Raw genomic sequence first — 14,658 nt, 5'->3', positions numbered from 1 at the left:
GCTGTTTTTGCCTAATTTGTAACAACATTCTTCAGATGAACCTGGAGCAAGAACCTGGCAATCCATGCTGTGCAAGGATACTGGAGGGCTTGAGGCCCTTTGGCGGTACTCAATTCCAACCACGGCAAAGGCCCCACACTTGATGCTAGATGCCACCAATCCAACAACACACAGGGCCAGGGTATGGTACAGTTTATATAAATACAACTCCTGACACGCAGTAAGACCAATTCAAATGTCTGAGACCAGGAGCATTGAATCATTTCCAGGTCACAAATAATGTGGTTTTCGGATCAGCAGTACGATGGGGGTAATGCTGCAGGTGCAGGGGGACCAGGGCAGCCTTGGGGTAAAAAACAAGTCTGCAGGTCACACAACAAACATGCAAAGGGACAGGTGAACAAATGCAACTGCAGGGAACAATATGAAACGGTGTGAATTTCTGTGCTAAATTGTTCTTTTTACGAGTTTGAAACTGAGTACTAACGGATCTTGGTACGGGATAAGGTCGCACTTGTGTCCATCTATCTGATCATAGTTAGACCTCGTTTGGATCAACTATTTTTTCTGAGCCGTAGTAGCTGGGCACCTAACAATTTTTTATAAGTTGGGTGTTCGAATAGTTTAAAATGGGATACAATCTCATTTATAAGCTGAGATGTTTGGATCAGAGCTAGATTTTTTTTTTTTTTGGCAGTTAGCAACTTATTTTAGTCAATCAAAACATGGCCTTAGTAGTACCCGAACTTATGCTTAACTGGAAGCTACTTTGGTAGTACCGTAGCAGGAGTGTAGGACCGTAGGAGTACCGACGATGCATGCTCAGGCAGTCAGGCTGTCAATCATTTCCTAAATTCTAAGGTAATATTCCGTACTAGCTATCTGTTAATCTTGTTCTGAAAATATCAGGAAAAGATCCCTAGAGTTTTCTCAACGGAAGTTTAGCAATTACTGTAGTATCCAAGACAAAAGCCACAACAATGCCGTCAGTCCGTCACTAGACTGCCGCGCCGCGCGCACCTGCCACTATGCTCAGCGATTGTCAGTTTCCTTGGAGTAGCATTGACGCTCGCTACACGAGCTTTGGCTGCCCTCGCTGCCGCCGCCGCCGCGTCGCCAATGCCTGTATGATTGTATTGTCTCTCACGCTCACAGCCTTCGCAGCTTTCTTCCCGAGTCCAAACCAAACGGCACTCCACTCTGGTTTCCCACCATTGATCCACTCCGTCCACGGCCCCTTGAAATGGTCTGATGATGCCTGCAACCATGTCCAGTCTCTCCAGACGCCGCCTGCTCTGCCTCTTCTTGATCGCATGCCTCGCCGCTCTTCTTTTCTCGATCGCCGGCAGCGCCGGGAAGACCAAGGGAACTGACAATGGCGACTCGAGGTTCAGAGTGCTGCGTGGTCTTGACACCCTAGGCCGAAGGCAGAAACAGCGTCACGGTCACGGCCATGGAATCTCTCCGGCCCCGGCTCCGGCGCGTGCCCGCTTACCTCTGCTCCACAAGGACGCGCGGCTGCCGGTCCCCGGGGAAGTCGCCCACAACCATAAGAGAGGAGGAAATGCCACCACGGCACCGAGGCAGAGCCCGCCGCGCGACGGGGGAGGCGAACGCGGAAGCAAGAAGAAAAGTATGCCGCTGGTCGTCGTCGCCGCGACGGCCGCGCTATCGGGGGCGGCGCTGGTGCTCCTCGCCGTCCTGGTGGTGTTCCTGACGTGCAGGAAGTTCCAGGGCAGGCGCGGAGGCGGCGGCGACCAGAGCGGCGGCACCAACAAGGTGAGCTTCGAGCCCGGCCCGGGCATGTTCTACCTGGACGCCATCAAGCCGTACCTCGACGACGCTGGCCGCGACGGCGGGGGAAAGGCGGCGCCGGAGATGGCCGGGACGAAGGACGAGGAGCCCAGGGCGCGATGACGAGGAAGGCGGCGGAGCTTGCTCCGACGACGACGGCGCCGAGTCGGTCCACTCGTGCTGCTTCCAGTCGTCGCATTTCTCCTACTCCGAGCTCGCGAAGGGCGGCCAGGCCGACGGCGTGTCGCCGTCGCCCTCCGTCCGGTCCAAGCGGCGGGGCTCTGCTCCGACGACGCCTTCGGACAAGACGAAGGCTGTGGGGCCCGTATTCGCCGCTGGGCCCGCGCACGCCGAGCAGTGGGGAGCGGGGCCGCCGCGCGCACTCCCCGTCGAGCACGTCGGTGTCCGTGTTGACGGAGCAGTCGTTAAATGATCATGAGCTCCAGGGAACCGCTCATTCCGTCAGGTCTCTGAAATTCCAGAGCGGCGGCGCGTGCCACGCAATAGAAGCAGGAGCAGAGGCAGATGCCGCAAGTAGAAAAACAGCGCCACCTCCAACGCCGCCGCCCGCCACCCCGCCGCCGCCGCCGCCACCGGTGATGGTTAAACAGCAGCAGAACGTTCAGATGAGCTGTGGTGGTCCGGCCGTTCCCCCACCGCCGCCGCCTCCGCCACCTCCACTGCTAATTCCACAACGACAGAATGCTCAGAGGATCAATGGCCCCATCCTCCCGCCGCCGCAGGCACCACCGCCGGGTCTGTTCAGGCAGACGGCGCCTGTGGGCAAGAACGGCGCGCCGCTGCCCAAGCTGAAGCCCCTGCACTGGGACAAGGTGCGCGCCGCGCCCAACCGGCGGATGGTGTGGGACAGGATCCGCTCCAGCTCGTTCGAGTAAGTTTGAATCGCCTTCGCTTGCCGCGCGCACTCTGCCCCTGTGACTGTGATCACGAACGAATTCGAAACGTAACCGCTGCTTGGTTGGCGCTTCGCAGACTGGACGAACAGATGATCGAGTCGCTGTTCAGGTACAACGCCGCCGCGAGGTGCTCGGCGAAGCTCGAGGAAGGCCAGAGCCGGAGCCCCTCGCTCGGACACCATGTCCTAGGACCCCAAGAGGCTGCAGAACATCACCATCCTGATGAAAGCCGTGAACGCCACCGCCGACCAAATCTACGCCGCGCTGCTGCAAGGTATTTTAACTAGTAATGAACTGCGCGAAACAAAACTTTGCTGATCTTTGTCTCGATCGTCTTTTACATGGTTTTGTCGGGTCGGTTCAGGGAACGGCCTGTCGGTGCAGCAGCTGGAGGCACTGTTCAAGATGGCGCCCACCAAGGAAGAGGTCGAGAAGCTCGAGAGCTACGACGGCGACGTCGGCAGCCTGGTCGCGGCGGAAAGGCTCCTCAAGGTGGCGCTCACGATACCGTGCGCGTTCGCGCGCGTCGAGGCCATGCTGTACCGGGAGACCTTCGCCGATGAAGTCAGCCACATCAGGAAGTCGTTCGCGATGCTCGAGGTGGGCAATCCTGACTCCTTGAGCTCCCAGCGACGACCGGTGTTTGTACCAATTCTACTCGTAACCGTATACTAACGCCCACGTGTGAATGTTGTTCTTGTCGTCTGAAAGGACGCGTGCAGGGAGCTGATGTCGAGCAAGCTGTTCCTGAAGCTGCTGGAGGCCGTGCTGAAGACTGGGAACCGGATGAACGTCGGGACGACGCGGGGCGGCGCCATGGCGTTCAAGCTGGACACTCTGCTCAAGCTCGCCGACGTCAAGGGCACCGACGGGAAGACCACGCTGCTGCACTTCGTGGTCCAGGAGATGGTCCGCTCCCAGAAGCCACCACCGACGCGCGCTGCGGAGGGGCCGGACATCGTGACCGGGCTCGCCGCCGAGCTCACCAACGTCAGGAAGACGGCGACCGTCGACCTGGACGTGCTCACCACCTCGGTGTCGAGCCTCTCGAACGGCTTGTCCCGGATCAAGGCTAGTGGGGACGGACCAGCTGGCAGGCGACGAGAAGGGCCAGCGCTTCGTCGCCTTCATGGCCCCGTTCGTGAGCCAGGCCGAGGAGGTGATCCGGGAGCTGGAGGACGGCGAGCGCCGGGTCCTGGCGCACGTTAGGGACATCACCGAGTACTACCACGGCGACGTCGGCAAGGAGGAGGCCAGCCCGCTCCGGATCTTCGTCATCGTCAGGGACTTCTTGGCGATGCTGGAGAGGGTGTCCAAGGAGGTGAGGGGAGCCAGGGGTTGCCACGGATCAAACCAAACGCTACCCTGAACAGCTTGTGCCCGATACTGCAGAAACGGGGAGAGAACAACACTGTAATTCTTGGTTTTGCGTTGTTCTTGGTCTTGGCAAGTTAGGAATGCATTCGTTGTAGTTCAGAAACATCTCTCGCGTCGCGTCTTTCATTTTCACCGTGCATTCGTGAATAGCATAGCCTTAACGATCATAGGAGCTGATCAGTTCCACAGAATCTGATGCTTCAAATCTCACACTAAGAGCCCGTTTGGAGGGGCTTCTCCCGGCTCCGGCTCTGACACTGTATCAGTACTGTAGCGCAGAGCCGGAGAAGCTCGGAATCGTGGCTCCGCCGGCTCCTCCTCTTCTCAGTTCATTTTCAGCCTCGAAATCCAAAACGGCTCCCTGCCGCTGCCGCCGCCGCCGCCGCCACCGACGGTCGACGGCAAGCCACCTCCTGGGTCGTTTCCCCGAAGCCAGCCACCTCCCTCCCGACGCGTCCGCGCGAGACCGTCTGCGCCAAGCCGCCGCCGACCATCCGCGCCACTGCTGCGTCCTCGCCCCGACCGTCCGCGCTAGGCCGCCGCCGTATCTGCCGCCGCGTCCACGTTAGGCCGCGCCCGTCGCCCCGATTCATCCGCGCCAGGCCGGGAACTGGACTGGAAGCTCGATGAAGGTAACCTCGGCGGGCTCGAGCGCAACGGGTAGCGGCAGTAGTGAGTGCCCCTTTCGCCATGTTCCATTGATCTAGATCCAGAGCAGGCAGCCGGCGACTTTGGGCGAGTGGTATCTCAAGTGCCCGCACAACATCAAGGTAAGGATTCTTGACATTGATGACCTCACTGTGTCTCTTGCTGCTGCTCTGATTGATGCATTTTGAGTGCAGGGTGATTCAACTACCTGTGGTTACATTCGCCCTGAGGTGCAGAATGTGAAGTTGGAAGCACAAGAACACCGACTGAAGGCAAAGAAGGAGGCATTAGGAGACTGTTGCTCTAAATTGGAAGCAGAATTGCAAGAGTTGAAGCAAACACTTGATAGTGTTGTAGCTGAACTTTGAAAACTGGAGTTAAAGTCTGCAGAGCCGATTCCTGAGCCGATTCATGAGCCAAAGCCTAAGCCGAAGCAAATTGTGATCGATTATTCTGTTTTTTGGGCTTTGTAGGTGTCCTGATTGGTGTTGTGGTTTCCTGTATGTGGAAGTAAACAACTAATGTTTGTGTTAGTCAGCCAATGTGTGTGTGAGTTAGCTCTTGTGTGTCTGTGTGGTTGTGTTTGAGTTATGTGGCTGACAGGATGGATCTTGAGATGGACAAGCTTATCGTTCTAGTGCAGCTGCTGGTGGTGCCGTGTTTAGTATTTGCAGTCCTAGTTCTTTTAGTCGTGGTAGTGCTTATTAGCAAGTGAAGCATGTATTGTAATGACATCTAAGTCCTATGTAATGGAGAAGATGTTTTCCTAGAATCACGAGTCATTTTTCACTTGTTTTATGCAGATCATGTAGTCTGATTTTGATAGAATCTTGTCTGAATTTAGACAAAATTTTGATAGAATTTTGCTTGAATTTGGATAGAATTTCAATTGAATTTGGAAAGAATTTTGACACAATTTTATGATCACAATAATATTCTAGAAATATAGTAGATTTTATAAAGGTTCACACAATACATAAGTACCATTTAAGTTACAATAATGTAGGTTCAAATAAATTAACTAAGGTCCAGATACATAGGATAAGGTCGACAATTTCATGATCGAGATACATGTCCAGATACATAGGATAAATAACATCCAGATAACATTCCAGACACAAAGCATCAATTGGTTTTTAGTTTCCTTGGCTTCAGTTTTTTTGGTGGGCTCCTCTTTTGCACCGTCTTGTCTAGTGAGGCAGCAATGATGGGATCGACACCTTCACCTAGCAGGGTTTGGAGTCGGCTACAATAAAACTACCACTATGAGTCATTTGTTGCTCTTGTGTACAAGTATAAAAGAATGAGAATTAATGTGTTGCATACCCTCTTGTCACACTAATGGGGATGTTCTATATGATCTGGTCCCTTGTGAGCCTTATGGGTCTGGAGAGTGCATTTGGGGCTTGTGTAGCCATTTCTTGGTCATTGAAAGCATTTGGGGCTGGTGGTGCCATTTCTTGGTCATTGAAAGCATTTGGGCATGCAGCCATTTCTTGATCATTGAAAGCATTTGGTGCTGGTGGTTCAGTAGCAGTATCCTGAGATTTCCCTCCCTTCTTTGCTCTCTTTCTTGGGATCTTTGCATTCTCATCATACTTTGTTGTATTTTTTCTTGGCTTTCTTTTCCTAAAAGTTTAGAAAAAAAATATTTAAGTTAATGAGCACAACAAGTCAGGACAACAAGTAAATATACCAGGTCTTACCTTTTCTTAGTCCCATTATGATGACATTTGTAGCTTGTTTCACCATGGCCCAATTCTTCACATCTCTTGCACTTCCTTTTGCCTATAATCATTGTTTTCTTGCCCTTTTGTGCCTCATTTGCAGCTTGTTTATCTGCCTCATTTGCTACTTCCTTGGCTGCCTTCTTTCCTTTGCTGTCGCCACCTTCAAGGAAGCTTTTGATCCTGAGTTTTCTATACCTACCAGCAAGCTTCTTGTCAAGGGGTGTCTTAAGCCCAAAAGGCAAATCAACATCTGGCCATTATGTTCTATCAGGCAATGGCTCTATAAGTCTCTTATAAGCTACCTTGAACATCTCAACAGAGTAATACTCGTGCACAAAATCCTCCATATGTACATTAGTAGACTGTACACTTGTAATCAAAGCCAAAGCATGCTAGCAAGGCTTACCAGTATGCTGCCACTCAAGAAAGGTGCACTCATGCATGTAAGACTTAACAACATGTCTACTATAAGTGTTTATGGTGTCCCAAATCTTTGCTGCAGCACTACCACCGTCTACAATAGTCAAGTGCCCTAAGTTCTCTAGTTCTTGCTTTCAACTGCTGTATGACTGCTGGGAGGATCTTCCCACTAAGCCTTTCTAAAAATATTCTCCTTTTCGCCCACAGCACCATAATCATCTCTCTGAGTTTGTCTGCAAGCTCAACAACAGGAAGGTCTTTCCAGTCCTTGATCCAATTGTTAAACCCTTTAGCAAGGTTATTAGTGATATAATCACATTTAATCTTAGGATTGAAGGCAGATCTCGTCCACAACTTATAATTGTGAGCCTCCATCCAAACCAACACTTGAGGACTAGCATCAGTGATTGACTTATAAAAATAATTGAAAACTGATTCTCTATAAGCTCTACCTGCAGGATACATCTTAGAGAATACATCACCACCTAACATTTTAATAAAATTGTTCATTAGATGTCTAAAGCATTCCCTATGTTCAGCATGCGAAAACACTTTCTTAACTGCATTTTCCAAACCTTTGCATGCATCTGACGAAATAGCTAAAACAGGAAGATCTCCTATGGCCTTATGCAACTGAGTCATAAACCAAGTCCATTTATCTCTGGTCTCACCATCAATAAAGCCAAAAGCAACTGGGTACATCCAGTTGTGACCATCTATACCACAAGCTGCAGCTAACTTTCATCTACCATTAAGTGCAGTAGAGTCTATGCTAAGGTATGGCCTGCATCCTTCTAAAAAACCTTCAATGCAAGGTTTTAATGCATAGAAAAATCTATGGAAATAGAACATGTCGTCTACCTCCATAATGCCAATCTCAATAACACTACCTGGACACCTCTTCAGGACCTCTGCCCTCCAATTGAATAGCAGTTGAAAGCTTTCTTCCCATTTGCCATACAATTCTCTCAAAGCAATTTGTCTACCTCTACAATCAATTAACACTTGTGCTCATCCTGTAAAGTGTCTTGCAGTTCCTTTAGGCCCATAGTTGTTTTCTTCCTAAGATGATGTTCTGCCTTTGAAGCAACCCAAGCACTAGTTGGTGTGGTAGTCTTCCTCCTAGCACTTGATTCACGTGTATGCTCATCAATAACCTTTGTCCCTGCAACAAAAAATAATTAGTCAAGGCAAACAATATAGAAGGACAAAAAACATTGCTAGTCTAAAGTTATTGAAGGGAAAAAATTAACGGAATGCAAAATGCAAGTTAGTACCATAACGGTGCACCCATCAGTCTGTCTACGCCCAACAAGATGCCAAGGACAATCTTCTCCGTTGCAATTAGTAATGTATCTAGTTGGATTTGTTTTGACATTGTGTAGTTTAAACTCTTTATTTATAGTAAATTGTTTGACAGCCAATCTAAACTCCTTCATGTTAGGATAAACTGTGCCAAGATCCATACTGGGCCGATTTTGATCATGCACCACAGTCCTCTCCCCTGGTAAATAGTCATCAACTTCAATGGCTGCCCCAGTTGTATCAACTTCCTCAGTCCTCTGTCGAGTATCATCGTTCTGTTGATCGTAGCCTTTACTGTCTGCCTTCCTTGCCTTATCAACCTCCTCATTCTCAGCCCTAAACCCCAATAGTTCATACATCACCTCATCATTAACAATCTTAATTCTTCCCTCTTCATCTCGACTTTCCTCAATGCGTAGCGTATCCCAATCAACAAGAGGTGTCTGCATATGTTGTGTAGGAGGTTCTACTAGGGCTAAGCTAAGCTAAGCTCAGGCTCCCCATCGAGCCTAGTATAGAAAAAAGTGGCACATTTAGACTACCACCACATCTACACTAGTCGAGTCTCATCTAGATGATTGGTCACAGTCAGATTACCACCACAACAACAATACGCACCCTTGGATGAGATCTGGCAAGTTCTCCTCTATCCAACACTTGGAGCAGCGCCGGCGTCGGTCGGCAGAGCCAGGACGCCTGGCTGGCTTCGGAGAAACGGCCCAGGAGGTGGCCTGCCGTCGACCGTCGGCGGCGGCGGGGAGCTGTTCCCTCTCCTCGCTTCACCTAGCGACGGCGTCTCCGTCTCGCCTCTCTCCCGTCCGTGAACGACCGTGAATGAAAAGGAAGGAAGGGATAAGACCAAGGGGCAAAACGGGAAGGAAAATATGCCGCGGCAAATAAAAAATAACTTGACAAAAAATCCATCCCAGGGCATTTTAACGGGTGTACCTCATTTGATAATGACAAACGGATGAATCCCATTTACGAATTGGCAAAAGTGCAAAGCCCACTTTTCATCATAGTAGAATCGCCATTTCTCGTTAGGGAATCTAGCCTCTTCAACGTGCAGATGTGTGGTGGATGAATTCAAACTTGGGACAAAACGATCCCCACACGATCTGCGGCACAGGTGTTTGTCTGTCTCCTCGTTTTATCCACGTTTGTCTCCACGCGCTTACCTTTTCCGTGGAATTTGAATTCGTATATGCGTCACCTGCAAAGTTTCAGAGCCCCACGTTGAGATCTTAAGCTCTGCCGCTCTGTCTGCCACGTGCTCGCTCCAACGGATCGAGGCGCAATCCAGTGCCGCCCACGGGCCACGGCCCACCCGCAGACCCGCTCGTGTAGTCGTGTGCCTGCGGTCGCGGCCCATGTACTTTTGCAAGCCCAGCGACTGCGTGAGAAAAAAAATTGTCGCACAAGAACATGGTGTACGGCACCGTTCGTATGCTGGATTGTTTCTTTGTTTCTTCTAATTGTAAGGTGTAACCACCACATCTCCTGTGCTCTAAGATGTATTCCATCCATCCCAAAATAAATGCACATCTCAAATTTAATTAAATATAAAAAATATTAATATTTATATTTGTAAATAAGTTTATTATAAAAATATACTCCATGACCAATCTAATGAAAACATTGCACATCAATATTTAGTCAAATTTTAAAATTTTGACTTATCGATAAATGAGATGTGCATCTATTTTATGACCGAGGGAGTATAAGATAGGCAGTGATTGAGCGGTGTCGCGCGCCAGAGCACCGCCACATAGATTTTTTTTCCAACTGTCAGGCCTCCGCGACTTGTAAGGCCCTGTTTGATCACAGAACTAACAACTAGTTGACTAATGTTTAGTGGACTAGTTGCTAGTTCACTAGTATACTTATAGGAGCTAATAGAACTATAGTTGTTGGTCCTAGTCCATCCAAACGGGCCCTAAGCTGCCTAGCTGCCCGTCGCCGCATCACGGACTTGGCCCAATTGGACACCAACTCACAGCAGTGCCAGCCAGCCCAATAGTATTGGACTAGGCCTAGGCCTCTGGTCGTTTAGCCCATGTGTGCAGGACTGAGAGGACTCCCTCTCTCCTGGTCCAAGCCTGCTGCAAAGGTAGCAAAGGTAGCAAACGACATGGGACAACCTTGAATTGGCAACTTGCATTTAAAAAAAATCCATACCAGAGCCACCTCGTCCAATCAAGGCCAGCTAGTAATAGTTAGCTGCTAAAAACTAGTCTAGTTAGATTCAAATAAATCAAGCTAATAGCTAACCGATCAACTAATCGATAATTGGGCACTCATCTAACTTAGCCTAACAACTATCTCATTAATTAGGTATAGCTATTTGACAGTTAATTGGCTGAAATGGTTACGGCATCAAATTCATTACTGCTTGGCCAGGAACCCTCGATCACTGCCGGTTTGGCTCGGCGATGGAGAAAGTGGACGTTTGAAATGGAGTACATCACCGTCGGTTTGCAAACTCGTGCTGATATGCAAATATTTTTTTTTAAAAAAATACTAGATGGCTCATGTCGCCATCATATCGTTATCGTCGGCCTGGAGGGGGTGGGCTTGCCGAATCTGCCGTCGCACCTGGAGAAGGGGGCTCCTGCTACCTGGACCCGCCACCCGCCTAAACCTGTCACCTAGAGAAGGAGAGGCGAGCCCCTCTGCTGCCGCACCTAGACAAGGAGGGTTGGAACCTTGCCGCTAATATTTCAACCACCTACTAGCTGGTGAGATCCAAATAGCTTGCAGCTAATAGCTAGCCAGGTAATTTTAGCTAGGAACTATTACCTATTAATGGACCTAAACACCCCCCTAAGAGGTGTGTGAGTCAACCTAGCTTATAGTTAGCTACTAAGAGCTAGCTATGGTTGACCCAAATGTGTCTAGTGAATAGACCAGTTAACAACTACTCCCTCCATTCATACCATTCATACTATTGGATGTATATTGATGAACTAATTTAGAAAGTGCCTGAAAATAAACAAAAAATAATAATCATTGGACGTTATGCAAACCATATATATTCCTAGCTAGACGAACTTAGGCCCTGTTTGGTTGGGCTTTTGACTTTGGCTTTTGGTCCTAAAAGCCAAAAGCCCAACCAAAAGGGCTGCTTTTGGAGGCTGTTTTTTTTCAGAAGCAGTAGCTTTTCCGTAGTACATTTTTGAAAGCTGGTTTGACCCTGCTTTTGGCTTTTGGCTTTCTGCTTTTCAAAATTGGTGGAATAAAAAGCTCTTCCATAGTTGTTTCAAGAGAGATAAAGATAGAAGGTATATTTTATACTTGTTTAACCAAACAGCTTTTAGCTTTTCTACAGCTCACAGCCCACAGCAGCTTTTCCACAGCTCACAGCCCACAGCAGCTTTTTCCCACAGCCACAGCTCAACCAAACAGGGCCTTAGCAACATGCACATATCACGTGCGCAGATAAAACAACGCAACTGCATTCAGCGTTACAACTTAGGAAGAAGGCAATGCTCAAAAAAAAACTTAGGAAGAAGGCGTTTTCCACTGCCGTCCGGCTCTCTTCTTGCCACCGGTAACGGTGTAACGGAGAAAGCCAGGTGCCCTTTTCTGCCGGGTCACGCGGAAACGGGACACGAGCCGCGCGGGCCACGGCACGGTATCCCCGGTCGTAGCGTGGGACTCGCAGTACGCGCTGCTCAGCTGTTATTTGGATGGACGTGGTCGTCCAAGGCGGCAAGCTGTGTTAATTAAGAATTAAGATACGTACATGGCGAGCGAGCGAGCAGCTGTGTTTTGGACTCTGCGTTAGATTACCACGGATCGATCGTCACAACCTACGGCAGCATGTACGAAGCGAACCCGCCGGCCGTGTGGTTAAATACGCACCCCGCGCGGTCCCGCCACCACACGAGTTCCCACGGCACGCAGAGCTGAGAGCACGCAGCAGAGCAGAGCGCGGGCTCTCTCCGCCAGGACACTCACTGCTAGCGCTAGTCTACTACTACCACTCCGCAGCGGAAGAGAGAGGCGTCGCCATGGCCAACAACGGCTTTGGCGTGCAGGGGAACGCGGCGGCCGGCGCGTGGTCCTCCGGCCTCTGCTACTGCTTCCACGACGTCGGCGGCTGTAAGTCGTCGTTCAACCCAACATTATTAATTATTCTGGCCGCCTTGCTCGGTGTTCGTGAGCTTACAACTTGTTCGCTTGATCGTTTCCATGACTTATAAGTCGACTGATGCTGTTTTATTATGAGAGAAAAATATTATGTTATAATTGATATGATCAAGCGAACTTGGTGTTAATCGGCCGAGACAGAGATCTCTCTGATGCGCGAGATCGATCGTTCGTGCAGGCTGCCTGACGTTCTTCTGCCCGTGCGTCACCTTCGGGAGGATCGCCCACATCGTCGACCAGGGAACCACCTGTACGTATCGAAGTCGAACGAAGCTAGCTACTCTGAACAATTAACGGACTCAACTAATCCTCCGGCAGGCCGCCGGTTGCTTCCTTATAATTTGCTAATATACGTATATCTGATGCAGCGTGCTGCGTGGGCGGGTCGCTGTACATGCTGCTGACGGCGGTGACGGGGCTGGGCGCCTGCCTCTACTCCTGCATCTACCGCTCCAAGCTGCGGTCGCAGTACGGGCTCACGGAGCAGCCCTGCGCCGACTGCTGCGTCCACCTCTGCTGCGAGGCCTGCGCGCTCTGCCAGGAGTACCGCGAGCTCAAGGCCCGCGGCTTCGACATGTCCGCCGGTACGTACGTGCGTGATGCTTCCATAGCTGCAAGCCTGTACGTAACCTTTCACGCAGCGTTCTGAGGACTCTAAGGTTGACGGTGTACTCCATCCCAAAACATATGTCGTTTTCGCTTTCTGAGAAACAACTTTGACAAAATATATATTAAAAAATATTAATATTTATGATACATAATTGATATTATTGGAAAGATCTTTAAATCTAATTTTTTAATAAATTTATTTAGAGATATAAATATTACATATTTTTTACAAACCGAGTCAAACTTGAGGTAACGAAACCAAAAGGCGTCACGTAGTATGGTAGCTATGGCACGCCAACGCGCGCCGCCTGTAGCGGTGCATGGTGGATGGGTTTGGTCACTTTTTTTTGTTTTGGACAGCTCAGGAAGGACTGAGATGGTGTTTAAATGTAGGATGTAAAGTTTAGAGGTGTCATATGAGGGTGTCACATATGAGTTTTCGGATAGTAGTAATAAAATAAATTACAGAGGTCCTCAGTAATCCGCGAAACGAATTTATTAAGCCTAATTAATCTATCATTAGCACATGTTGATTGTAGCATTATATTGTCAAATCATGTACTAATTAGGCGTAAAAAAATCATCTTTGCCCTTATAAAGTAGTCGCAATCTGTGCAATGAGTTATTTTTTTAGTTTATGTTTAATACTCTACCCATGTGTGAAACATCCGATGTAATAGGGACTAAATTTTAGAGGGAGGAAGTAAACAAGGCTTGACTCGTACTTCCTTCGTCCCTAAATGTTAGTCGTCACGATTTACGTGCTGATAACTTTGACTCGATTTATAGAAAATATGTACAACATTTCTATCTCTAAATAAATTTATTAAAAAACTAGATTCAAATATCTATCCAATAATATTAATTATGTATCATAAATATTAATATATTTTAATATATATTTAATCAAAGTTGTTTCTTGGGAAATGAAAACTACAGTCATTTAGGGATGGAGGGAGTATAGTCGTATGTGCATCAGTTTCTGGTATTGTGTCAGAGTTGTTGTGGCTTATAAGTCGATTAATACTGTTTTATTATGAGAAAAAAATACTATCACTCTATTCGTTTGTTGGTTTCAGCCAAGCTTATTCAACCAGCCAACAGTGTTTTCCTCTCACAATAAACCAGCACCAGCCAGGCCAAACCAGCTCAGAAATCAACCAGCAAACACGCCGTATCATAACTGATACAATCAAACCAACGGTATGTCTGCTGATGAGATTTCACGTCTCTTTCTCTCGCATGCACGCAGGATGGCAAGACAACATGCAGAGGATGGGGAAAGGCGCCGCGACCGCCCCGCCGCAGCCGAACCCGGGGTTGTCGCGTTAGTGAAACATAACTGAGTATATATATACGCGCGAGAGTGCCAGATGTGTACGTATGTACCTGCGTACCTGGCCATCCATGTCAAGCTGCCGACCTCTACGTCTACATCGACCTTGTCGTTGCGTTTCTTGCTTCAAGCTATGTATTTTGGTGGTGCAATAATCGTTCGCAGTCCCTATATTTATACATTATTATTAAGATTTGTTTGCTTTCTATAGAAAAGAAGAGGCCAAGTAGTGCATTTGGTCCAGAATCTATTATCTGTGTATGGTTTTTTTATTCCCCCGAGGAATAAGAAGTTTTCACTTCCTTTTAATTTTAATAATAACATCATCAGTTGTGCAGCTACACGAATTTTGCTTGGTGCCTACACGAAT

The 14,658-nt window shown here is 48.7% G+C and overlaps 2 protein-coding genes and 2 pseudogenes across 2 annotated transcripts; 3 read left to right on the top strand and 1 right to left on the bottom strand.

Annotated features, from left to right (window-relative positions):
• Nucleotides 1-1,071: 1,071 nt before the first annotated feature.
• LOC136494101 (formin-like protein 2) lies at nucleotides 1,072-4,159 on the top strand. The gene is given in 8 exon segments (XM_066490247.1): nucleotides 1,072-1,901; nucleotides 1,903-2,115; nucleotides 2,117-2,686; nucleotides 2,788-2,899; nucleotides 2,901-2,985; nucleotides 3,076-3,311; nucleotides 3,423-3,785; nucleotides 3,787-4,159. Coding segments are annotated over 8 exon segments (2,523 nt in total). The 5' UTR covers nucleotides 1,072-1,251; the 3' UTR covers nucleotides 4,081-4,159.
• Nucleotides 4,160-4,714: 555 nt separating this feature from the next.
• Nucleotides 4,715-5,250, top strand: LOC136493056 (uncharacterized; annotated as a pseudogene).
• Nucleotides 5,251-5,861: 611 nt separating this feature from the next.
• On the bottom strand, nucleotides 5,862-7,935 carry LOC136494433 (uncharacterized; annotated as a pseudogene).
• A 4,183-nt stretch (nucleotides 7,936-12,118) lies between these two features.
• On the top strand, nucleotides 12,119-14,284 carry LOC136494478 (cell number regulator 2-like). The gene is made up of 4 exons (XM_066490636.1): nucleotides 12,119-12,295; nucleotides 12,522-12,593; nucleotides 12,712-12,927; nucleotides 14,205-14,284. The coding sequence occupies exons 1-4, from the start codon at nucleotides 12,205-12,207 to the stop codon at nucleotides 14,282-14,284; spliced, it is 459 nt and encodes a 152-aa protein (XP_066346733.1). The 5' UTR covers nucleotides 12,119-12,204.
• The last annotated feature ends 374 nt before the right edge of the window (nucleotides 14,285-14,658 follow it).

The sequence above is a fragment of the Miscanthus floridulus genome, chromosome 11 (assembly GCF_019320115.1).
Source record: "Miscanthus floridulus cultivar M001 chromosome 11, ASM1932011v1, whole genome shotgun sequence".
Lineage (NCBI taxonomy): Eukaryota > Viridiplantae > Streptophyta > Magnoliopsida > Poales > Poaceae > Miscanthus > Miscanthus floridulus.
Note: the sequence above shows the minus strand (reverse complement) of the source record. Positions and strands in the feature narration are given on the sequence as shown.

Coding starts and splice junctions, on each gene's coding strand:
- LOC136494478 (XM_066490636.1), top strand. CDS start 12,205: ATGGCCAACAACGGCTTTGGCGTGCAGGGGAACGCGGCGGCCGGCGCG. Junction 12,296..12,521: donor CTTCCACGACGTCGGCGGCT/GTAAGTCGTCGT, acceptor TCGTTCGTGCAG/GCTGCCTGACGTTCTTCTGC. Junction 12,594..12,711: donor CGTCGACCAGGGAACCACCT/GTACGTATCGAA, acceptor TATCTGATGCAG/CGTGCTGCGTGGGCGGGTCG.